Source organism: Perognathus longimembris, chromosome 6, assembly GCF_023159225.1.
Source record: "Perognathus longimembris pacificus isolate PPM17 chromosome 6, ASM2315922v1, whole genome shotgun sequence".
Lineage (NCBI taxonomy): Eukaryota > Metazoa > Chordata > Mammalia > Rodentia > Heteromyidae > Perognathus > Perognathus longimembris.
In genome coordinates, this window is record NC_063166.1 from 67,916,381 (window position 1) to 67,942,652 (window position 26,272).

Sequence of the window (26,272 nt, forward strand, 5' to 3'; positions counted from 1 at the left end):
AGTCCTGGGTTCGATTCCCTAGCACCACATATACAGAAAAAAACGACCAGAAGTGGCACTGTGGCTCAAGTGGAAGAGTGCTAGCCTTGAGCAAAAAGAACCCAGGGACAGTGCTCAGGCCCTGAGTTCAAGGCCCAGAACTGGCAAAAAAAAAAAATATTTGTTTACTAGTCAGAGACATTCTTAGTTGGAATTGAAAAAAATCAGCATGAATGGAAGAAAAAAAATGACAAACATAACAAAATCCACTGTTGTTACCTTGTGTATCTGGGGACAGCCAGGACAATGATTAACCCATTTCTTTCTGTGAGTCTTCCCCCAGACCTCTCTCTGGATACTCAGAATCTGCAATGTCTCCCAAAGACCCATATGTTTAAGGCTTTGTCTCCCACTGGGTGCTACTGGGCATGGTGAAGCCTAGCACAGATAGTGCCCAGTCAGAGGTCTTTAGGTCACTGGGTGTGCTCTTGAAGGGAAAGGTCGGGCCTTGTTCTCTTTTTCTTTTTATCTTTTGGCCATGAGGTAAGTGCTTTGACCCCTACATACTCCCCACCACCATGGGTAGCCTTACCCCAGGGCCCAAAGGAAACCAGATCAATAGTTCATGGCCCAGGGCCTCTAAATTTGTAAAACAAAGTAACTTTTACTTTAGTTGACTTTCTTGTTATTAGCAGCAGAACGCTAACACTCTTCAACTCTAAATGCTTTGTGTTGCATGCTGACCTGATATGAACATGTACATACAGGGGCTACAATCACACTTCTCCACATTAAGCACTAAGGGAAACAATCAAATGCAAAAAGGGAGATGAAAAAGAGCAGATAAGATCCTGGTAACACCACCAACCAGGCAACCAAGGACTTTAAGTCCCAAATCAATCAGTAACTATAGGTCCAGCCAAGGAGCCTTGAGTGGAAAGCCAAGTCAATAAAGGCAGGGCAGTGAATGCAGAAAACCACAACATACCCACAAGGGATCTGGGAACACAGCTGCTGCCTGTAGGCCAGGCACAGACCCTCCATCTTGCACCTAGTGTGAGCCTGAGGTGACCACTTCAGAACCACAAAAGCTCACCATCAACACAGGCTGCACAGGGGCCGGCCTCACAGAGAAGGGCAGCCCACTACTGCCTTTAGCTTCTGCCCAGGCTTAACAACTTGATTTTTCCCCAGGTCAGACTCCCTGCCAATCCCACCCAGGTAAACAGAAGTCTGATCTACTCCACTTTCCTAACCAGACACTTGGCATGCTATTTTTCTCCCTTTTTGACTGTGTGTCTGTATGTACCCATACACACAAGTGCTTACACTTGTTTTCTGGGACATAGTCTCACTATATAGCCTTGAACTCATATCCCTCCTGCTTCAGCCTCCCAAAGGCTGAGATTACAGTTGTGTCCTACATCACCCAATTCATTCTTTTTTTTTTTATTAAATAAAGCCATAACTTTAATTCACTAACTCCTGTGTGTTTGTGTGTGTGTGGAGAGGGTTATTTATTTACCTACTATCAATACAGAAACCAATTCATTCTTAATTTCTTCCTCTCACCAACAAACCAATCCCCACTGATTCTGCCTCTCCCATTTGTGCTTCTCTCCTTCCCCTTCCTAGAGTAAGTCACACTCATTAACCAACAGGGCAGCTGGGCTCCCAGCTTCTGCTCTTTTATATATGTGTGTATGGTGCCTGGAATTGAATCCAGCACCACACATAGGCTAGGCAAGTGCTCCTGCATTAAGCTAACCACCCCTCTGCCCTCATATGACTCAAGCAATGGTGACAACTTAAACCACAGTTTCTCCAGGTTATCATAACTTACAGTTGTTGTTACGATGCTGAGAGCACAAAGTAACTTCAGTAGTGAATAGGCCAAGAACTACAGCTGGGAACCTATTCCCAAGTCATAGTATTCTCCACAACTCCAAGTGCTCCCAGGTCAGCACACGGTGAATGAGCTGACAGGCTACACAAGAAGCCCACAGGTAAAATACGTAGACTACAGTGTAGCAACAGGCAGCTAGACCACTGGTAGCAAATAAAAATGTCAAATGGCTCCCACCATCCCTTCCTTCAGTCTCTACCACATAGCATCCAGGGGGAAACCCTCAGGCCAGCAGTGTCTGCAACAGAAACCGGGCTGGCAAGCACTCAGACTGTAGAGAAAATGGTAACACTGGTTAGCAACACTAACCTTGGCAAAAATGAAGTGCAAGTAGAGAGACAAAGGGGCTGACAGCTTAAGTAAATTTAATGATTGTACAGTTGCTCATGGGGTAGCAGAGACGCATTTTTCCACTCGCTGCGGTTGCTTCACCATTTGCAGCTTGTCTTCCGAGCTCCATTGCTTGTTTCTTTAGTGACCAGTCGAGTCCCTCTCCTGTGGGGAAGGACTGGTCAAGTCCACTGAGGCCAGCCACTCAGGTCAGCCATTAGCTGAGGAATCCTTCAGAGTGGTCCTACAGAGGCCGTGGCCCCTGAGGGTCTGGGAGCTGGCAGAGGTGATCTGAAAGCAAACCAGTCAGAAGAAGGCAAGGTAAGCAGGACTGCAACACGCAGACTGAACATGAAGCCTCCACAAGAAAGGCCACCAAAAGGAATCCAATGGAGGTGACAGGCCAGCAGAGAATGTCACTCCTGTGTCCCCAACCTTAGAGGAATGTCTCATGGAATGGCAATACATAGAATGCAGAAGTCAATTCCAATTCCAGGTCCTTCTCAAACAGATGCTTCCTGCTTCTCTCTCAGGAGATGGCTCTTCCCCAGCTCCCACCACAAGATTTGGATAGGAGCTGCCCAGCACAGACCCCCACCTCCTAGCCCCTGGGGGGAGCTGGAGCCAAGCTGGGCTGGTTAAATCCATCTTTAGGATACCTGTGGCCATAACTAGATGAGAAATGTTTTTCTTCCCTCTCTAATGATGGACTGAAATGTCAATGGTCACATTTCTCACCAATAAGTCCATCCATTAGTAAATATTTACTGAGCACTCAATGTATAGTAGGAATTACCCTAGGTGCTGGATACACAGACAGATACGCTCAGATATCAAGGTCCTACCTGTCAAGGGGTATTTTTTTACCCCTGTAAAACATGAGGCAGAGACATCAGTAAAGATAGGGGATCACATAAGTGAGTGGAGATTTAAGTGGAAAGAAGAGTTGACTTCACAGGAAAATCTAATAGGATGAAAACTTCAGGACCATTCTGAATATTTAAGCTTCATGGTTATGGATTTGAAATAAATGCATAATAAATAAATAAAGTATGTCATGTCTTCCTCAGTAGGAGAACTCCCAACTTTTAGCTGAGCACATAGCCATTCATTCCCCAGGAAGACCACATTCTGCAGTATGGTATAGCATGTTACATCCTCATAGGAAGAGGGCATGCCCATCTCCTCTCCTGTCCCCTTCCTGCTCCATAACACATGGACATGGTGGCTAGAGCCTAAGCAGCCACCCTGAATTGAGGTGACCTGGCCCAAGGCAGAGCAAAAGACAGAAGAGCCTGGAGCACCATGGTCATGCACCAGTCGTGGGCCCACCACATCCAGTCTTTGGAGGAAGAGAACTCCTACTTTATTGAAGCCTCAGTATTCTGAGTTGTGGAACCATCTCCTAACCTAATCCAACCTGTCACCTCACCGTGTGCTTCTTCCCCCTGATACTCAGCTCCTTGGAAGAAAGCTCATAACCAGTCTTATGAGGGAGGTACTTCAGTCAAAGGAAGAAAAATAAAAGAGAGTGAAATTTATGAGGCAGTATAGTCCAGAGACTCTAGACAGAGGAACATGGGGACAGCAGACCCCCTACTAAATCTCGCTCGTGGATTGTACGCTACTGGGGAACAAAAGGTGTTCTGAATAATTCAACACTACCTTTCTAGCCAAATGGAATTTTTCCATTTTTGAAAAGAATATCATACTAATGCTACAACCAATCCAATAATCTCTTTTTCAAGGAAGAAAGTTATAGGAGGTGTTGGGCTCTCTCTACTTCCCCTCTGCTTGGGGGTGGGGGAAGGGGCTTGTCCACCCCTTCCTGGGTGGACCTTTATCGCTCTCACGTGGGAGCGATAGCCATGGGTAGCCCTCGGTAGCGTGTGGTCGCAGGGTGCCCCAAACCCGCCAAGGAAGACATGGATGCATGGGTCCCTGGAGGAGCCTCATGGGCGTTCTGATTTATTCAAATGAAGGGGCCAAGAGATATACCCCAAAGACGGGCACAGGAGAGGGGCCCCTGATTGGTCCCAAGGGCTGTCCCTCAAGTGATGTCAGGGGACTTCCTTTGTGGGTGGAGGCCTAGCCCCCCAAGGGTTGGGTGCTGACCCCCAGGGGCAGGGGCTTCTCATCCTGTTACAGGGGGATGGGACAGGCTAGAGCCAGCTGTGGCCTCTTAAAGGCACAGCTGTCCCCAACAAGGAGGTATGGGAAAGCAACTAAAGTCAAAGATGTAAACTTTCAGAAGTAATACAAGTAAGAGAATCATACTATCAAAAAAACAGTAGAGGGTCAGGCACCAGTGGCTCGCATCTGTAATCCTAGCTACTCAGGAAGCTGAGATCTGCAGTTTGAAGCCAGCCCAAGCAGGAAAGTCCTGAAAATTCTTAGCTCCAATTAACCACCAGAAAACTAGAAGTAGTGCTGTGGCTCAAAGTGGTAGCCTTGAGGAAAAAAGCTCAGGGACAGTACCCAGGCCCTGAGATCAAACCCCACGAATAACAAAAACAGCACAGGAAAAAAAAAATGAAGGCTTATTTCTAGATCAATCACATTTGCTGACTAGTGGCAATCATTTTATTCCGGAAAACGGGACACTTCTTAATAGGCAGTCAGGGCAAGGACAGAAGACAGCGATGCCAGGAGGTCCCCAACTAGCAACCAACTGTGCTCTGAATGTTTTGTCAGATGGGCAGAAGTAAAGACAGTTCACTCAGGAGAGAAAAGTTCTCAGTGCTGGTAAAGCCTTCAAGCCAATACAAGTCCTTACACGCCAGGAGAATGAGCTCCCTCAGAAGCAAGCCATGGGCTATAGCTCCCATCACTCAAGACAAGTGACCAGAGCCAGAGCAGAAAGCAGAACGAAGGCTGCAGCAGGAAGAATGGGAGAGAGCATCATCAGTAGAGACAGGACTGGCTGTTCTGCATCTCTCCCTCAGTGTTGCTCCTGCCTAGCTCGTGGGTACATGTCCTGCCAGCTTTAAGTCCAGAACAGAGAGAACCAGGAAGAAGGAAGATGGTAGTGTGGATCTGTGGCAGTATGAGAAGAGGAGGAAGGCGGGAGGACAAATAGGGGGATATCCCCACAGCCACACAGCTACATCGGCCAGAGAAGGGAGCATATGGAAGTCAAGGAGACCCGTGTGTCGGAGGTCACAAAAGGCATTTGACCTCCAGCAAAGTGCACCCTCAGTTCTCTCAAATCACTTATCCTCATCCTCTGCAGCAGAAAATCACACGCTACTACATACACACACCACACCACCACATTCCCTGCCCAAAAAACACCCTTCCAGAAGGTATTTTAAAGCATCTAAATTCAATCCAAGGTGCCGGCACCTTCCATCTACACATTGAGAAGTGATTTTCATTTTAATCTTTAAAAAAAATCCAGCTGGGTGAATGGCTCCACCTGTAATCCTAGATACTTAGGAAGCTGAGATCCAGAGGATTGTGATTCAAGGCCCAGGCACTGTCTCCCCCCCACACCCCCCCCCACACCCCCAACAAAAAACCCTATGACATTCCATCTCCAAAATAACCAGCCAAGGCTTGCCTGGACATGTGGGTCAAGGAGTAAAAAGCATCAGCTGACCAATTTCAAAGCACGACTCTGAATTCAAATCCTAATACTAGGTGGGAAGGAAGGAGAAACTCTAGGAAAAAACTTTATTCACCTACATATTCCACACCAACACTTATTTCACCATACAGAAAGCCCAAAGTGTATCCTACCTTCACCAGAACATAGTCCCCAGGCTGGGCTCTGACCGTGCACTCAGGATTAGTGACATCCTCCATCTCTACGTCAGGGAAGATCACCTTAAGATTCCCATCATTCCGGCCACACAGCTCAGTAGAAGAGCGCTTGCTGAGCTGCAGAAAGGAAAGACAAGAAAGAGTTTATGAACAGTCCTAAATTCTAGGAGAGTCCCAGTATAGGGACACACACACACACACACACACACACACACACACACACACTTCAATTGCAGGGCTGAGAATATGGCCTACACACACACACACACACACACACACACACACACACACACACACTTCAATTGCAGGGCTGAGAATATGGCCTAGTGGTAAAAGCGCTTGTCTTGTATACCTGAAGCCCTGGGTTCGATTCCTCAGCACCACATATATAGAAAAACCAGAAGTGGTGCTGTGGCTCAAGTGGTAGAGTGCTAGCCTTGAGTAAAAAGAAGACAAGGATAGTGCTCAGGCCCTGAGTCTCAAGCACCAGTACTGGCCAAAAAAAAAAAAAAAAGAAATTCAACTGCATTTCTACACAATAGCAATGAAATACTTCATTATGGATATAACATATTCATATATAGGGCTTGGAAGGCTACCGATGGCTCATGCCTATAATCCTAGCAACTAAGGAGGATGAGATCTGAGGATCATGGTTCAAAGCCAGTACAAGCAGGAAAAGTCTAAGAGTCTTTTACTTTTATTTTTTACTTTTTTTGCCAGTCCTGGGGCATGGTCTCAGGGCATGGGTACTGTCCCTGAAGAGCTTCTTTTTGCTCAAGGCTAGCACCACTTCTGGTCTTTTCTGTTTATGAGGAATTGAACCCAGGGCTTCATGCATGCAAGGCAAGCACCTATGAGACTCTTATCTCCAATTAAACACCAAAAAAGCTGGAAGTAAAGCTGTGGCTCAAGTGATGGAGCATTAACCTTGAGCACAAAAACTCAGGTCCTGAGTTCAAGCTGGACCCACACTAACAACAACAACAAAAATCTAGCCAGGCACCAGTGGCTCATGCCTGTAATCCTAGCTACTCAGGAGGCTGAGATCTACGGATTGTAGTTCAAAGCCAGACCAGGCTTTGACTCATATCCAATTAACCACTAGAAAACTGGAAGTGGCACCGTGACTCAAAGTGGTAGAATACCAGCCTTGAGCAAAACAGGTAAGAGACAGCACCCAGGCTCCAAGTTCAAGCCCCATGACCAACAACAACAACAAAAAACTGAGACAGTGCTCAAGCCCTGAGTTCAAGTCCTATGACCAACAACAACACAACAACAACAACAACAACAAAAACTAATCTAAATGAAGGAGATACACACTGTGTTGTAAAAATAAAAATAAAACATATGTAAAGCCATGTGGCCTCACCCCCTCTACCAACACCAGCTGAGTACAACCCACAGAGGTCTTATGGGCTTTTGAAGCTTCTTCTCGGAAGACAGTAATAAGTTCCTCCAAACGCCTTAATTTGACTTCTTCTGGAACATCGTCCTTTAGTCTGTGATATGCCCGGGTCTTCTATTAATTGAAAAAGAGAAAATGAAGGTCATTAAGGACATGGGGAATCCATTCATAGTGCTGAGAATATGTCCATTCTACCTGCAAGTTACAGACACATGTATACCCAAGCCTAAAGATTTATTTATTTCTCTGTTCTGAGAGATTTCCATAAGAAAAAGGTAACTCAGAAGTAGAATCAGTTTTGCAGGAGTCAAATTCTAAATTTACCACATTATAATACAGCTGCTCTTGACAAACATCCTTGGGTTACTATAGGACATACACTACATGATTTGTATACAAGCTTATTCACCAGCACTGTTTATATAGTAGCCTAAATGCTTACCAAGAACTACCTGGTAAATTATGACAGATCTACACAATGGAGTATTAAATAAAGCCGTCAAGAAGAATGATAGCTCTCTAACTGGGCATCCTAATGACTCAGGAGGCTCAGATCTGAGTATCTTAGCTCAAAGCCAACCTGGGAAAAATTACAAGAAACTTCATTTCCAATTAGCCAGCATGAAAACTGGACTGGAGGCATGGCTCAAGTGGTAGACTATCAGCTACGGAAAAGCCAATTGAGAGCATAAAGCCTTGAGTTCAAGCCCTGGTACACACACACACACACACACACACACACACACACACACACCTCTCTAATGCTAAAGCTAGTCATGGTGCGCACACACACACACACACACACACACACACACACACACACACACACACACCTCTAATGCTAAAGCTAGTCATGGTGCATAGAACTATAACTCCAGCACTTAAGATGCTATAGCAGGAAGATTTTGAGTTAGAGATCAACCTGAGCCACACAGTAAAACTTATCTCGAAAAAAAGAAAAGAAACACTAAATAAATGGAATATAGTAGACAAGAGTTTAACAGAAGCTGGGCACCGGTGATTCATGTCTATAATCCTAGCTACTCAGGAGGCTGATATCTGAGGATTTCGGTTCAAAGCCATCAGGCAAGAAAGTCTGTGAGACTCCTATCTCCAATAAACTACTCAGAAAAGCTGGGAGTAGTGCTGTAGAGCACTAGCCTTGAACACAAAGAGGCTCAGGGACAGCGGCAGGCCCCAACGTCAAGCCCTAGGACTGGCAAAAAAATAAAAAAGAGTTTAACAGAAAGGAAAAAAAAGCAATGTCCCCTAGCCCAACCCAAGTTGATGAGAATGCCTGGCAGCCCTCCCGGGCTCACCTGTCTCATGCTATAGGCAAAGAGGAAGCCCATGTTGTACTGAACATCTCGAAGCAGCGACACTGTCTGTAGATGATCTTCTTCTGTCTCCCCACAAAAGCCAGCAATAAAGTCGCTGCTGAGGCTCACGCCTGTCACACACAACAAAGGGTAAAGGACAGTAGCTTTCCTTCTAGAAGTGCTGTGGGTAATTATGAACTATGAGCCTAAATAGAAAAGTCCATGAGGCTTATCTCCAATTAACCAGAAAAATGTCAGAAGTGGAGTATGGCTCAAGTAGGAGAGCACCAGCTTTAAGCCAACAAGCTACTGACTGGTTAAACGGTGGCTAAACGCTGCAGGAGGTCCTTTCTCCCTGGGAACCCCGGGCCTGCAAGTCCCCTTCTCATTGGACCCCTGCTACCTCAGAGCCCAGTATTTCTTAATGTACCTGGAATAATTTCTCTGATATGGTGAACAAGCTCCACATAAGCTTCTCTTGAATATCTGCAACAAAGAACAGAACAAAAAACTTAGACATACCAATCTTCAAACAAATACTACAAAGACACCGCACATGTAATCACTTCTCTTCCACACAGCACAACATAGGAATATGTTAAAGTAGTTAAAGAGCCCTTCCAGACAGATACTATTCATTCCAGAGTATTACTTTGAGTAGTTACCTTTTATTTTCTAAATCAAGAAAAGTTAGGGGGGCTGGGGATATGGCCTAGTGGCAAGAGTGCCTGCCTCGGATACACGAGGCCCTAGGTTCAATTCCCCAGCACCACATATACAGAAAACCGCCAGAATCGGTGCTGTGGCTCAAGCGGCAGAGTGCTAGCCTTGAGCGAGAAGAAGCCAGGGACAGTGCTCAGGCCCTGAGTCCAAGGCCCAGGACTGGCAAAAAAAAAAAAAAAAAAGAAAAGAAAAGTTAGGGGCTGGGAATGTGGCCTAGTGGCAAGAGCGCTTGCCTCGTATACTTGAAGCCCTGGGTTCGATTCCCCAGCACCACATATATAGAAAATGGCCAGAAGTGGCGCTGTGGCTCAAGTGGCAGAGTGCTAGCCTTGAGCAAAAGGAAGCCAGGGACACTGAGCCAGGCACTGAGTTCAAGGCCCAGGACTGGCCACAAAAAAAAAAAAAAAGAAAAAGAAAAGTTCAACATTTAAGAGGCTCTCTAAAACTCTGCCACTTTAGAAAACAAGGCCAAGAAGTAGCACTATACTATCTGCCTTGGGTTATACCCCCTCCATCTTACCTCTGCAATACTTAACAGTCCTCAAAGTGAAGAAACCCACTACATACTCAAGACCTGAGAGATTTTACTATTCTTGAAAGTTCAAGGATTAAAATTTCAGAGTATGCCACACAGTAATTAAAGAATATGTTAAACAAATGAAAGTGGCTCATCCCTCCTGTTTATGAGCAAGTTTGAATGCCATCGTTTAATCATATGACAAACATTTACTAAGCAGAGACCCTGTGCTATGTTCTATACTACATTTTCTTTTTTTCTTTTTTAAATTTTTGCTGGTACTAGATCTTGAACTCAGGTCCTGGGTGCTGTCCCTTAGCTTTTCACTCAAGACTGGTGCTCTGTTGGGGTCAGCTGCACCTTTAAGGGGCCACAGCTGACCTCAGCCTGTCCCTCCCCTTCCTGTCTTTAACAGGAAGAGAAGGAAGTCTGACATCACTTGAGGGACAGCTCCTTGGGACCAATCAGGGGACCCTCTCTTGTGCCCGCCTTTAGGGTATATCTGGGAGGCTCCTCATTTGAATAAACAGAAGCCCTAGAGGCTTTCTCCAGGGGCCCACGTGTCCGTGTCGTTCTTGGCTGCTTTGGGGCACCCTGCAACCACACGCCACCAAGGCTACCTGTGGCCATTGCTCCCATGTGAGAGCGATAAAGGACCACCCAGGAAGGGGCGGACAAGCCCCTTCCCCCCCAAGCGAGGGGAAGTCGAGAGAGAGAGAGAGAGAGAGAGAGAGAGAGAGAGAGAGAGAGAGAGAGAGAAAGAGAGAGAAAGAGAGAGAGAGAGAGAGAGAGAGAGAGAGAGAGAGCGCCCACAGTGCTCTACCATATGAGCTATAGCTCCACTTCTGGCTTTCTGATGGTTAATGGAAAGTCTCATAGACTTTCCTTCCCTGGCTGGCTTTGAACCTCAATCCTCAGATCTCAGCCTCTTGAGTATCTAGGATTATAGGTGCCCAGCTCTATGCTAGGCTCTTAGCTATAGAGACAATATTCATTAAAGAAATATGAAAATGTGTGGAATGTCCCCTCCCCAAATAAGTCTTACCCTCTCCGCATGGCGGCCAGTACACGGCTACTTCCACTCTGGGCTGGTAGGTGGATCTGCTTACAAATGTTGTCTCTCTCACAAATCAGCTGCAGAACCTGATTAAACACAACACACTCCAGGTCACACAGTTCTCACCACAGCATCCTGCAGAAAGGAATATCATACTCATCTCCTGCTCCCCCAGGCCAGCCTTCAAGTAATTACAAGGACAGTACTTTCAAACAAATTGATTACATAGTGGGGCACAGCTGTACTCTCAGCACTTGTGAGATGGATGCAGAGGGATCACAAGTTCAACACCAGACTGGGCTATACAGCAAGATTCTGTCTTTAAAACATACAGAACAGAAATGTGAGGATCATGGTTCAAAACCAGCTCGGGCTGAAAGTTCAATTAACCACCAGAAAACTGGAAGTGGCTCAAAGTGGTAGAGCACTAGCCTTGAGCAAAAGAGCTCAGAGACAGTGCCCAGGCTCCAAGTTCCAGGCTCCCATGACCAAAACAAACAAACAAACAAAAGAAAAAACCCTAGAAGGAAGTATTTGAAAATATATTGAAAAATGATTTGTATCGAGAATATATAAAGAAGCAGGGCACTGGTGGCTCATGCCTATAATCCAAGCTACTCAGGAGGATAAAATCTGAGGAGTGCAGTTCAAAGTCATCCCAGACAGGAAAGTTTGTAAGATTCTTATCTCCAATTAACCACCAGAAAACTAGAAGCTTAGGAATAGTACCAGGTCCTGAGTTCAAGCTGCACAACTAACCAAATTTTTTTTTTTAAAAGAATACATAAAGAGGGCTGGGGGAAGCAGCTCAAGAGGTGAAGACACTGCCTAGCAAGCACAAAGCCCTGAGTTCAAGCCTCAGTATCACCAAAAAGGAAAACAGCCAGGTGCCATTGGCTCACACCTATAATCCTAACTACTTCAGGAGGCTGAGATCTGAAGATTACTGTTCAAAGCCAGCACTGGCAGGAAAGTCTATGAGAATCTAAGCTCCAATAAACCACCAAAAAGCCAGACGTGAAGCTATGGCTCAAGAGGTAGAGAGCTCAAAAGCTCAGGAAGAGCACCTAGGCCCTCAGTCCAAGCCCCAAGACCAGCAAAGAAAGAAAGAAATAGTTCCAGGTACTGGTGGCTCACACCTATAAATCCGAGCTACTCAGGAGCCTAAGATCTGAGAATGGCAGTTCATAGCCAGACCCAGCAGGAAAATTAGTGACTCTTATCTCCAATACACCACTCAGAAAATGCAGGAAATAGCTATGTGGTTCAAGAAGAGCATCAACTTTGAGTCAAAGCTCAGGGATAGCACCCAGGCCATAATTCAAGCCCTGAGACCTGTGCATGTGCACGCACACACGGAAAAACATAAATAGCTTTTACAACTCAATAAGCAGATAAGTAATTCAGGAGAGAAAAGATGAGCAGGACCAAAAAATAGACATTTCACCAAAATAAAAAACTTATCCAGGGTGGGCACTAGTAGCTCACACCTATAATCCTATCTACTCAGGAGGCTTAGATCTGAGGATCAAGGTTTGAAGCCAGCATGAGCAGGAAAGTCCATAAGACTCTTATCTCCAATAAACTACTCAGAAAAAGCTGGAAATGGTGCTGTGGTTCAAATGGTAGAACACTACTGGCCTTGAGCAAAAGAAGCTTAGGGACATCAACCAGGCCCTGAGTTCAAGCCTGAAGATCAGCAAAAATATGTCATCCAAAAAAAAGATTTTACATGTGGGCTACCTAGTCAATGCCTGCTAGGTCTGACATATTATATTGATTTCACCACAACCCAAGTACAAGATAATTTTTCACCCTTTGGTAGTACTGGGGTTTGAACTCAGGACCTGTGTTTGAACTATATACATTTTTGCTTTAAAATATCACCTTATCCAACTTGTTGGTTGAGATAAGATCTCAGCTTTTTGCCAGGGCTGACCTCAACCTTTCATCCTCTCAAACTCCTCTTCCTCTCATGTAAGTCACCAGGCACGTGTCATCATTCTCAGTCCTCATTAAGGTAATTGTTAGTCAAGCTTTACACATGAAGATGTCAAGTTGGAAAGCATTTGTACACATCTAGTAAAACACTGCAAGAGCTGAAATTTGGCTTTCCTTTTTTTCTTTTCTTTTCTTTTCTTTTGCCACTCCTGGGGCTTGAACTCAGGGCCTGGGCACTGTGCCTGAGCTTCTTTTGCCTCAAAAATAGCACTGTACCACTTGAGCCACAGTGCCACTTCTGGCCTTTTCTGTTTAATGTGGTGCTGAGGAATCGAACCCCAGTCTTCACGTATGCCAGGCAAGCACTCTACCACTAAGCCATCTTCCCAGCCCCTCTTTTCTTTTTAAGATTTATTCATACATTTTTTTTTTTAGGTCCTAGACTGGAACTTGAACTCAGTACCTGCTACTTTTGCCTATTGGCTAGTGCTTTACCAACTAAACCACGCCTTAATCCCCTAAGATATTTTTTATTAGAGGTATTAGTTGTACAAATGGGGGATTTCACTGAGACATTTCCATGCATACATGCAATGTACCCTGACCAAATTTACCCTCTCCATCTCTTTCACTCCATGCCACTTCTTTTATTTGTTTATTTGTTTTGTTTTTGTTGCCAGTCCTGGGGTGTGGACTCAGGGCCTGAGCACTGTCCCTGGCTTCTTTTTGCTCAAAGCTAGCACTCTACCTCTTGAGCCACAGTGCCACTTCCGGCCTTTTTCTATATATGTGGTGCTGAGGAATTGAACCCAGGGCTTTATGTATACGAGGCAAGCACTTTACCACTAGGCCATATTCCCAGCCTCCATGCCATTTCTTTCTCTTTTTTTTCTTTGAGACAGGGTCTCACTATTTCACCCAAGCTAGTCTGGAATTTGTAATCTTATAGCCTCTCAAGTGCTAGAATTACAACATATACCACCATACCTGGCGACACCAGGGATTTGAACCAGGTCTATCTGAGGCTAAAGTTTTGTCACCTTGCTGTTCCCCCAATACTGTTGGGGTCAGCTGTGCCTTTAAGAGGCCACAGCTGGCTTTGCCTGTCCCCTCCCCTTCCGCCTTTAACAGGAAGAGAAGCCCCTGCTCTAGGGGTGAGCATGTGTGCAATGGCGGGGGTACCCCAGAAACCCAATCCTTGGGAGGCTGGGCCTCCGCCCACAAGGGAAGTCCCTTGACATCACTTGACGGACAGTTCTCATGGCCAATCTGTTGTTCCTCCCCTGTGCCCGCCTTTGGGGTATATCTTTGTGGCTTCTCATTTGAATAAAAGAGAATCGTCCCAGAGACGGTCTCTGAGACCCCACGCGCCTGTGTCTTCCTTGGGCTGGCGGGCAAGGGGTTCTCGCGACTACTCGCGACCCGAGGCTAATCCAGGACCCCGTTTCTGCGTCTAATCCCTACCGGCCCAGGGGGACGTGAGAGAGTGAGTATGGATCCCAGACAGAAGAAATAGATAATCCCAGGACCCCTCCCCACGTGGATGGGGAGGGATAGAGTGAAGCCCGGCACAATACTATTACCATCACTACCCTGCAGCTTCTCATGCTGCAGTGAAACACAGCTCTCATGCCCCACAGGTCTCAGTATCAGCCCTAGCTGCACCCCAAACTTGGGGCCCTTTCTGAAGGGTCAATAGTTCCACAGGATCCTCCAAGCAGAGCACCAGGTCTGCTACATCTGCCAGGTCCAGCCTAAGGCACCCCTCAGGACACTCACCTCGTCAGGAAAATCCTTGGGGTGGGGAGAGGTAAAACGGATCCGCATTTCAGGATCTATTCTGGAAACCTGATCCAGAAGGTAAGAGAAACGAAGCCCTCCTTGTTTGCTTTTATAGTTAGTGGAGAAGCCGCGACTGAGGTTGGTAGATACCGCATTGTTGAACTGGACCTCTGAGTTGTCCCGAAAACTATTAACATTCTGACCAAGAAGTGTGACTTCTTTCAGCCCCTAAGAAAGGCAGAATTTGTGGGAAGCAAGTTAAAAACGTGTTGAGCAGCTTTATGCCAAATCATTTCTTGAGAATTAGCTGAACCTATTCAGAGCCACCTATAAACGTGTTCTATTTTTAGAGCAATAATTTCATACTTAGGCATACTTATCTAAGTATTAAAAAGTAATAAGAATAAAAATTAAGAGAACTGGGTGCTGGTGGTTCACACCTATAATCCTAGCTACTCAGAAGGCTGAGATCCAGGTTCAAAGCCAACCCAGACAGACAAGTATGTGAGACTCTTATCTCCAATTAACCACTAAAAAGCTGGAAGTAGAAGTGTGGCTCAAAGTGGTAGAGTGCTAGTCTTGAGCAAAAAGAGTCCAGCAACAGAGCCCAGACCCTGAGTTCAAGCCCTACAACTGAAGGAATAAAAAAAAAAAAGCACATACAAGAAAATAGTTAAATGCCTTCTGCCTAGGCACCAACCCAGAGACTAGTGGAGCCAGAATTTATACTTGGGCCATCAGATTCAGACCTCATGTTCTCACCACTGCACTCTGCTGCACCCTAAGCAAACATCACAGTGGACCAGCAAGCCCCAAATGACCATCCGGGTATTTCCTTCTGGCCAGACATTGTCCTAAAAACTGTACAACTGACAGAAATCACAGGCCGCAAAACCAGGGAAGTTGTCCTCAACCCTCCCAAATAGGCTCACAGGAAGAGTATGGAGAACTCACCTGCTCAGAAAGCTTCCTCACTTCCTCCAGAATGGAGGCAACAGGCCGACTCCTCTCACGGCCCCGGGTAAAAGGAACAATGCAGTAGCTGCACATGTTGTCACAGCCCCTCATGATAGACCTGGAAGAGAGTAACAGAACCTAGGTAACAGCAGAGCTTTTGGCATGACCCCAAGGAACTAGTCAAGCTCCCTGGGGCTTTTTCTCTAAGAATTTTTGTCTACACACTCAGCCTGGACCAATCTGAACTCTACAAACCATTACAGCAGACAGTTTTATCTTTAAAGACTACTGTCTATAAGAAGTCAGGGACAGTGCTCAGGCCCTGAGTTTAAGCCCCAGGACTGGCCAAAAAAGATTCCTATCTAACCACAGAATATAAAGCAAACTATTAACTGATAGACACAGTAGTATCTTAGGGAAGCACAGTGGTGAGGGAATACAGAACAGACCACAGGTAGACTTTCTGCTGCTTGGGGGTTGTTTGTGCTGGTACTGGGACTTAAACTCAGGGCTTGGGTGCTGTCCCTGAACTTTTTCAAAAGGCTAGTACTCTACCACTTGAGCCACATCTCCACTTGCTGGTTAACTGGAAGTATCTCACGGACTTTCCAGTTTGAGTCCTCAGATCTCAGCCTCCTGAGTAACTAAGATTACAGGCATGAGCCACAGGTGTCTAGACTTTCTACTGTTTTTAAAGGTCTAGTACTCCCACTTTTCATACACAGACAACAGAAATCAATGTTACAGTGATACAGGGATCTGCATTTGTCATACAGGCCAGCTCTAATGGCTAAATACAATCACTCATTTGTATTCTGTCTGTGCAAGCCTCAGTTTATCTTCAGGAGTTTTCCAGGTATCTAGTAAAACATTCACTGAAGAATTATTTAATAAATGCTAGGATTTTTACTACAATAACAGAATGAGACAACCACTAAAGTGAACAGAGGTTAGCAAACTATTAAAAAAAAAACAAACAGGGAGCAAGCTGGGTGCCAGTGGCTCATGCCTATAATCCTAGCTACTCAGGAGGTTGAGATCTGAGGCTCATGGTGCAAAGCCAGCCCAAGCAGGAAAGTCCATGAGATTCTTATCTCCAATTAACCACCAGAAAATTGGAAGTTGCACTATGGCTCAAAGTGGTAGAATGCTAGCTAGCCCTGAGCGAAAGAGCTCAGGGACAGCACTGAAGCCCTGAGTTCAAGCCCTATTACGAACAACAACAACCAAAAAAAGAAAAAAGAAAAAGAAACAGGGAGCAAATATTAGATATTTTGCAGGTCACAAGTACTCAACTCTGCTGCTATAGTAGCAAAAACAAACATAGGTAATTGTAAGTGAACGGGCATGGTTGGCTGTGTTCCAGTAAAACTTGAGTTACAAAAAAATAAGTGGTAAGACATATTAAAGAAAATTTTCTGTCGGGGCTGGGGATATAGCCTAGTGGCAAGAGTGCCTGCCTCGGATACACGAGGCCCTAGGTTCGATTCCCCAGCACCACATATACAGAAAACGGCCAGAAGCGGCGCTGTGGCTCAAGTGGCAGAGTGCTAGCCTTGAGCGGGAAGAAGCCAGGGACAGTGCTCAGGCCCTGAGTCCAAGGCCCAGGACTGGCCAAAAAAAAAAAAAAAAGAAAATTTTCTGTCATAAGAAATCTCCACCAGCTGGGCACTGGTGGCTCACACCTGTAATCCTAGCTACTAAGGAGGCTGAGATCTGAGGATCGCAGTTCAAAGCCAGCCTGGGGCAGGAAAGTCCATGAGATGTATCTCCAATTAACCACCAGAAAACCAGAAGTGGCACTGTGGTTCAGGTGGTAGAGCACTAGCCTTGAGCTGAAGATCTCAGGGACAGCGCCCAGGCCCAGAGTTCAAGCCCCATGACCGACATATATGTCCACCATATTAGCCATGGACTCATATGTATAATCCTAACTTCTCAGGAGGTTGAGATCTAAGAATCACAGTTCAAACAAGCAGGAAAGTTCATGAGATTCTTATCTCCAATTAACCAGGAGAAAGCCAGAAAGGGATACTTGGCTCTAGTGATAAGAGTATCAGCTTTGAGCGGAAACAAACAAACAAAAAAAACCCAAGAGTTTGAGGTTCTGAGTTAAAGCCTCTGAATTCAAGCCCCAATACCAGCACCCCCCCCAAAAAAAAGAGAAAAAAAATCACCATACTGAATAAGAAAAAGTTATAAAACTAAGTACAGAGCCAATAAACTCACATACAAAACATACAGAGGTAAAAGACAAGAATATTATATACCAAAAATGATAATAGTATTAATAACACAGGTAATTTCTTCGTAATGATGTTCTATTTTTCAATATATTCTTCAAATAAATATGAGTGATCCTATAACCAGATTGTTACTTGTCTTTTTTTTTTTTTTTGCCAATACGGGGGCTTGAACTCAACTCCTAGGTGCTACCCCTGAGCCTTTGTGCTCAGGGCTAGAGTTCTACCACTTCAGCCACAGCTCCACTTCTAGCTTTTTCTGAGTAGTTTATTGGAGATAAGAGTCTGACAGTGCTCGCTTCAACAGCACATATACTAAAATTGGAATAATACAGAGATTAGAATGAAAAGCAAATTTGTTAAGCGATATATATTATATATTTATATATATATATAACATATATATTTATCTTTTTTTTTTTTAATGAGTCCCACTGACTTTCCTGCCTGGGCTGGCTTCAAACCACAATCTTCAGATCTCAGCCTCCTTAGTAGCTAGAATTACAGGTATGAGCCACCACTTCTTGTTACTTGTCTTTTTTGCTTTAAAGATTTCTTATATTTAGTTTCTTACATTTTGTTTTCAGACAGGGTTTCACTATGTGGCCAAGATTGGACTAGAATTCATGATCCTCTTGCCTTAGCCTCCCAAACAAATGCTGAGATTACAGACATGTACCACCATACTCAGCTGGAAAAGAAATCATTTTAAAGTCAAGAAAGTCTGGGATATTTTCTGAAGTGAAGAAAAAAAGAGAGTATAAAGCAATATAGTATTATGTTAAGAGAAGGGCAGGAAAAGATTCCTATCCTCATGAGTGTATATCAAGGAACAGTTTTGAAAGGATTATATAGGAAATAACTGATGTGGCTGCCTTTGAGAAGTGGCATAGGAGATCGGGCTGACGGGCATGAAGGAGCCTTACCATTTTTTTGTTTTTTGTACTGTATCATATGCATGCAACACTTTTCTCTCTCTTTTTTTTCCTGTGGGGCACTGTCCCTGGCTTCTTTTTGCTCAAGGCTAGCGCTCTACCACTTGAGCCACAGCCCCACTTCTGGCTTTTTCTCTTTATGTGGTACTGAGAAATCAAACCCAGGGCTTCATGTATGCTAAACAAGCACTCTACCACTAAGGCACATTCCCAGCCCTACTTTTCTTTCTTTAATGTAACAAAGTTAACTTGTTTAACAGTGAGAAGGAAAAGAGAAGTTTGGTGCTAGGGTCCTGGGCAGTGACTCACACGAAGGCAGAAGTGGCACTGGGATTCATCTGCACCGGCATGACATCTGCATAGGTCTCGTCCAAGGAGAGCAGCACATTGGCAGCTTGCTGGCCTGAATCAGCAACAGCCAGCAGCCGGGGAAGGTCCCGATAGGCATCTGGACCAGCCAGGAGATCCACTATTTTCTCCCTGTTGAGGATCTCCTCCTTCAGCCTCTCAGCCATGCAGCCTGGGAGGAGGAGAAGTTCCAGAACTCATCTGCTCTGTGGCTTCTCTCAGTATCTCTATCTTGGATTACGGACCAGAGTATCGAAAGCTTCTCTTCAGAGCTTAGTGCCCTCCTTCAAATCTAATCCCTAACACTGCAACTTACTATATTTAAAACAAAACAAAACCTCTCAAGAAAAAGATTTACAGCAACTCAATTAAATAGGGAGGGGGGGAAACAGCACTTAAAAGTCTTCATTTAAAAATACAGCTGAGAATCAAATCCAGACACTCCTTCATGCTACCACTGAGCCCTATCCCCAACAATCCCCAAAGCCTCTCAAGTGAGGTGCTAGTGGCTCATGCATATAATCCTAGCTACTCAGGAGAGTGAGATCTCAGGATCCAATTCCAAGGCAGCCTGGCAGAATAATTTATAAAACTCCATCTCCAAATAACTAGCAAAAGAGTGTCAGCTATGAATATGAAATCCAAAGCTGAGCACTGCCAGGCACTGGTGTCTCACGACCTGCAATCTTAGCTAGTCATGAGGTTGAGATCTGAGGATCCTGGTTTGAAGGCAGCCCAGACAGGAAAGTCATGAGACTCTTATCTCCAATTAACCACCAAAGGGGGGGAAAAAAGCAGAGAATGGAGCTGTGTCTTAAGTAGTAAAGCACCATCCTAGAGTAAAATGCTGAAGGACAAGGCCCAGGCCCTGAGTTCAAGTGCCAGTACTAGTACCAAAAAAAAAGTTGCTTACACTGTCAACTATGCTGCCACTCCAGGCTCCAAAGTCAGCCCTATTACTCTGCACTACCATGACTAGCATGAGACTCCAGGGATAAGCATTAGTGACTTCCTGGCCCCCCATGCACACAGAGAGGTCAGATCAAGACTTTCTCCAGAGTACACAAAACAACAAAAAGCTAAATACAAAAATGACAGAAAGAAAAAAAAACACAAAGCCCCTTATCTCAAAACAGACAAACTATGCAAATTACCCGATACCTAGAATCCCAACCCTCAGAGGAACTCGGGAGCGGGGCCGCTTTGTCTTCAGGGCCTTAAGCTGATGTAAACGATTCCATATGGTCTGCTCAGCCTTCTCCCTGCAGAGAGCAAGAGGCAAAAGTGAGCTAGAAATGAACTGCAGAGCAATCGAGCAGAGTAGGAGAGTGGGAAGAAAGTATAAACCACCCTGACCCTGTAAATGACATTTTGTGTTCAAGGCCAAATGAAGAGCAGCACTTGCTACAATTCACTTCCCCTCCAATGACACCTTCAAGCTTCAAATCGGTCAAAAACAATCTACTTGCAAAGCCTTTCCCAACTCTCTGCTGTAAGAGACTCTCCTCCCTTCACTGTCTTCTACTTTAACTGCACTTTTCCAGTATTCAGAATTTTAATTAATTTCTTTTCACTTAGTATTTTCTGACAATTTTAGAGCTGTTTATAGTCTGTGTTAGTTCCCATGGTAGACCAAACTCTTTGAAGCCACGCTCCCTGAAGGAAGGGTTCCTCCTTCCTTCCTTCCTTCCTTCCTTTCTTCCTTTTCTTCCTTCCTTTCTTTCTCTACCCCCCTTTTCTTGTGCCAGTCTTAGGGCTCGAACTCAGGGCCTAGCTGTCCCTAAGCTTCTTTGGCTCAAAGCTAGCACTCTATCACTTAAGCCACAGCACTACTTCCAGCTTATTCTCAGTAGTTTATTAGAGATAAGAGTCTTGTGGACTTTCCTGCCCAGGCTGGCTTTGAACCACAATCCTCAGATCTCAGCCTCCTAAATAGCTAGGATTACAGGTGTGAGCCACCAGCGCCTGGCCAGAGGGTTCTTTTCTAAATCTCCCAAAATCCCAGCTAAATGTCATCTGGCAGCAAAGTCCCACAGAATAAAAATGCTGTATTAATGAACAAATTAATACAGCCAGCTGTGGAAACACAAATGCCTTAAACATGGAAACAAAGTAAGAAAGAGGACATGCTGAGGGCTTCCTGTGGCCAAGTGCTTCCTGGTTACCTCTGATAGATGGCACTCACCTCTGTTTAGAACACCACCACCCCTAGCCACTGACTGCCCTCGCCCAGTATTATGAACATGTGCCATTAGTAGCAAGAAAAACCTCAAGAAAAGTTGGGCAACTCAGTACTCTCTTGGCCCAAAGAGCCTATATATAAAAGCCTATATATAAAATTAGTTTGATTAGAGCCCCTCACTGTGACTTGGTTAAATTCATTATTGCAAGCATAGTGCTCATGTGAAGTCCTCACACGGTCCATGTCAGCAGACGTCGGCCAGGTATGCCAATGTGGGAAAACCACAAGTCTCAGTGAATGGGCCATCAGCTCATATCCATAGGCAAGCCATCTGGGCACTGTTAGCTGCGGCACAGTTTTATACCATGGAGCCACTTCCTAGGGAAAGAGCAGATCCATACCTGATGGAACACGTGACAAGAAGGACCACATCAGCCTGAATGAAGAGCAAGGAAAACAGAAAAATTCTTATTATCTTTGAGATTAGCCATGCTGAATCACTACCTTGCAATCCTCAACTTTTTATTTTTTTTTTGCCAGTCCTGGCTTGGACTCAGGGCCTGAGCACTGTCCCTGGCTTCTTTTTGCGCAAGGCTAGCACTCGGTCACTTGAGCCACAGCGCCACTTCTGGCCTTTTCTCTATATGTGGTGCTCAGGAATCAAACCCAGGGCTTCATGTATACGAGGCAAGCACTCTTCACTAGGCCATATTCCCAGCCCAATCCCCAGCTTTTTAAAAAATTGTGCCAAATGATCAAAATTCATCACTGTAATAATATCTGACCTTTACAAAACCACACTCTCCTTCCAGAACTATTTCGTATTCCTGAACTAAAACTCCAAATTCACTGTAAATTAACTCCACTACCCATCTCTCCTCCCCATGGCCATTTTTTGATGTAGATTCTCTAGGTTGCCCAGGCTGGACTCAAAGGCATGTGCCACCACACCCAGCCCCATAGACAGTTTTTAACTTAGTTCCTTGCCTAAAGATAAGTGTTACCACAAAAGCCTTCAAGTACAGTGGAACAAAAATATACCACAATCTAAAAGTACACTTCAATCAATGGAACACCTCAGCAGACTGCTCCCTTATCCCTGACACTGCATCTAAGGACCTGTATGAACACAGAGTCTTGCCCAGGAAACAGAGAAGCAGAAAACCCATGTACCTCCTGTAGGTTGCTGGTCCGAAGGTAGCCACTCTTCTGTAAGATGGCCCAGGCTATCTCTGTGTCATTTACATTCATCTGGCAGCCATACGTCTCCAGGTAGACTGCAAAGAGAGGCAGATTCCAGGGTAGGCAAACTAGGACTCAAAACATCTCCTTCCTAAAGCCCCAGAAATACCTGAAGCAACAAGTTATGCACAAAGTCCCTGTTGCCTCCATTCTAACATCTACTATAACAGCTTTCCCTGGGCTTCTTTTGATCGAAGCTAGCACTCTACCACTTTGAGCCATAAGTCCACTCCCAGATTTTTTGGTAGTTTATTGGAGATAAGAATCTGATAGACTTTCCTGTCCAGGCTGCCTGTGAACTACAATCCTCCAATTGTCAACCTCATGAGTAGTGGGAGTATGGGCATGAAGCACTGGTGCCTGGCTGAGTTTCTTTTTTTCTTTTCTTTTTTTGGCCAGTCCTGGGCCTTGGACTCAGGGCCTGAGCACTGTCCCTGGCTTCTTTTTGCTCAAGGCTAGCACTCTGCCACTTGAGCCACAGCGCCACTTCTGGCCGTTTTCTGTATATGTGGTGCTGGGGAATCAAACCCAGGGCCTCATGTATACGAGGCAAGCTCTCTTGCCACTAGGCCATATCCCAGCCCCTCTTTTGTTCTTTTTCTTTTCTTTTCCTCCCTTTTTAAAAAGAAAATTAGGTTTGTTTTTGTTTTTGTTTTGTTTTGTTTTTGTTTTCTTTTTTGGCCAGTCCTGGGGCTTGGACTCAGGGCCTGAGCACTGTCCCTGGCTTCTTTTTGCTCAAGGCTAGCACTCTTGCCACTTGAGCCACAGCGCCACTTCTGGCCATTTTCTGTATATGTGGTGCTGGGGAATCAAACCCAGGGCCTCATGTATACGAGGCAAGCTCTCTTGCCACTAGGCCATATCCCCAGCCCCTCTTTTTTTCTTTTTCTTTTCTTTTCCTCCCTTTTTAAAAAGAAAATTAGGTTATTGAAATATATTACTTATACAAAGTGGTTATGCTGTGATTTCCCTACACACATATATTATACTTTGACCATATTGACCCCTCCTAGGAGTTTCTTTATATTAATGTTCTTGGCTCCATAACTAAGCAAGCTGCCCACACTGTCAGCCTACAAAGCCAGTTAAAGAAGCAGACCATGGACACTGGAAAGAAGCAAGACAGGAGCGAAAGGGAAAGAGGTCCTGAGACATACCTTTCCTCTGCTTTCCTAGAAGTTCTTTTGCTGTGAGATAGGGGGGTGGGTCCTCTAACTCTGAAGGAGATGGCGTCTCTTGAGGGGCTGAAGCATTTCTTAAAAAATGCTGAAACGTCGGTCCAGTGGCCAGCCTGGAACTGAAATCCTTCTGGTCTCCATTTTTCTGACTCTCTGGACCAGAACATGCAGCGCTGGGGTGACTGCTGTGGGCCCTGCAGGTTCTGAGCAGTCGCCAGGACATGGAGGCCAAGGGCCCCCACCTTACAGTCCTCTGTACTTGGAGGACACATTGTAAAGGATGCATGTCACCTCACAGCCCAAGTCTGCAGAAGAATGAGAGACATCACCAATATTACTCAACACTATACACAGGTACTGTTCTTCCAGTATACTAATTCACTTATTCCTCACCAAAAAAAAAAAAAAAGTCATGAATTTAAAAGGTACTCTTGGCCTGGAATGTAGCTCAGTGGCAAAGTGTTTGCCTAGCAAATGCAACATCCTGGGTTCCATCCCCAGTACCAAAAAAGAAAAGACCCCCCCCCAAAAAAATACAGTTTAAAAAAAAGAAAAAAGGTACTCTTAACAATACCATCTCAGTGCCAGGCACAGCAGCTCACACCTATAATCCCAGCACTCAGGAGGCTGAGACCTGTGGATCACAGGTCAAAGCCATCCCAGGAAGAAAAGTCTATGAGACTCTTGTTTCCAATAAATAACTCCAAAAAATCTGTAAGAGGCACTGTGGCTCAAGTGATAGAGCACTACTAACCTTTGAACACAAAGAGGCTCAGGGACAGTGCCCAGGTCCTGAGCTCAAGCCCCAGGACCAGCAAAAAACAAAAACAAAAGCCAAACTGGGCAGAAAAGTCCTTGATGCTTTATCTCCAATTAACCAGCAAAAATGTCAGGCTGGAGGTGTGGCTCAAGCAGCAAATCACTAGTGGGACGAGCTGAGTTCAAACCCTGGTGCTGGGGGTTGAGGTTGGAGGAGGCAGGCCTCAACTTGGCAGGAAGACTTGCGAACTGCAAGCTCACAGCCCAGGCCTCTTTTCCTGGGGGTAACAGGCGCATCGTGGTTAACAGCAAGCACCACAGTCAGAATGTGCACCCACTGCTGCCTATCTAGGTAACCGTGGACTCCTGTCAAGCGATTTAAGAGTCATGTCCGTACACGCAAAAACCGGACTCAACGCATTCCCCCTGCCCCACCCCCCAACACACCCTAAGTCTGGTGTGACAAGTAAAACGCTTTGCATGGCACAAGGCAGGGGTCTCTCTGCGGGGGGTCTCGAATCGATTTTGACAACCACAATGAGGCTGGAACAAGCAACCTACAACATCTCCAGCGCTTTCGTGACTGGCTGCCATTGTGTGGCACCGTGCAAAGCAAGGCTTCCCAGAGAACATCCTCTCAGCTCCCACCCCTACCCCGCAGGCGGGGAAATTCGTGCGCGGTGGAAGCGGCGGGGGGGGGGGGGGGGGGTTGTCCCACGGGTCAGGATAGCGATCTGGAAAGCCTGGCTCCCGCTCTCAGGCCTCAACCACAATGACCTCTTCTCCTAGAGCCCGCGAGCCCTACTGCCCCAAGCACGAGGCGTGCGCGATAGCGCAGGCCAACTCCAGCCCGAGCGCCGCTCACCTAATACAGACGCCCGGCCTCCCGGCCCGCACCGGAAGTCCAAGCCAGCCGACAGGCGGTCCCCTTCCGGCCGGCCGCCGCTGCGCGCATAGGCCCGCGACTTTGGTTCCGCCGCGACTTCCGGCCGAGACTTCCCGGCGGAAGTGCTCTCGCCAAACACTCTGGCTGGACCCAGGCTCTTGGAGGCGTTGGAAACACAGTTGTCAGTAAGGGGCCTTTCAGATCGCACAGCCTAGGGTCCTATCGGTCCCGGGACTCACTCGGAGGCTGCACGCGGCCTACATGAACTTCTCACGAGTCATTTATTCCGGCCACATCTCTGGAGTCCAGGCTGCCGATCCCGGGGCAGTGGGCCAGGACGGGATGCGCAGGAGCCTGGGTGGGCAACTGCTCAAGGTCGCGGTGAGCACTGCTGAACCGCTGTAGGAGAAGGGAGTCTGCCTTACCTGCCTAGCCAGTCTCTTTTCTGTGCTTGAACTCAGGGCCTAGGCGCTGACCCTGAGCTTGTGTGCCCAAGGCTGATCCTCTACCACTTGAGCGACAGCTCCGTTCCCAGCTTTTTCGTGGCTAATTGGAGCTAAGAGTTTCACAGACTTTCCTGCCCAGGCTACCCTAAAACCTTGATTTTTTCAGATCTCAACCTTGAACCTCGATTTTTAAATCTGAGCTTCCTGAGTAGGGTTATAGGTGTGGACCACCATCCCCTGGACAGTCAGTCTCTGTGTCTCTCCTCCCTCCTCTCTGCCTATGTACTGTGCCTATATGTTCAAGCCGAGGCAAGAAGATTGCTTGAGCCAAGGAATTGAGGGGTTTAGTAAGATGTCTATGTGATG

General features: G+C 45.9%; 1 protein-coding gene across 1 annotated transcript; it reads right to left on the reverse strand.

The window, feature by feature from the left end:
- Positions 1 to 2,235: 2,235 nt before the first annotated feature.
- Cdk5rap1 (CDK5 regulatory subunit associated protein 1) lies at positions 2,236 to 25,503 on the reverse strand. The gene is made up of 14 exons (XM_048349017.1): positions 25,440 to 25,503; positions 23,795 to 24,120; positions 22,569 to 22,672; positions 21,797 to 21,831; positions 20,375 to 20,475; positions 19,175 to 19,385; positions 15,685 to 15,805; positions 14,728 to 14,958; positions 10,996 to 11,093; positions 9,141 to 9,196; positions 8,711 to 8,841; positions 7,356 to 7,505; positions 5,957 to 6,097; positions 2,236 to 2,506 (listed from the first exon to the last, which is right to left on the reverse strand). The coding sequence occupies exons 2-14, from the start codon at positions 24,099 to 24,101 to the stop codon at positions 2,426 to 2,428; spliced, it is 1,767 nt and encodes a 588-aa protein (XP_048204974.1). The 5' UTR covers positions 24,102 to 24,120; positions 25,440 to 25,503; the 3' UTR covers positions 2,236 to 2,425.
- Positions 25,504 to 26,272: the final 769 nt, after the last annotated feature.

What these genes read in the sequence shown, in the direction of transcription:
- Cdk5rap1 (XM_048349017.1), bottom strand. Translation starts at nt 24,101, where the DNA reads ATGCATCCTTTACAATGTGTCCTCCAAGTACAGAGGACTGTAAGGTGG. An exon ending in TCTAGGAAAGCAGAGGAAAG is followed by an intron (nt 22,673 to 23,794) that starts GTATGTCTCAGG and finishes CTCTCTTTGCAG; the next exon opens with TCTACCTGGAGACGTATGGC. An exon ending in TATCAGAGAAATTATTCCAG is followed by an intron (nt 8,842 to 9,140) that starts GTACATTAAGAA and finishes TGTGTGTGACAG; the next exon opens with GCGTGAGCCTCAGCAGCGAC.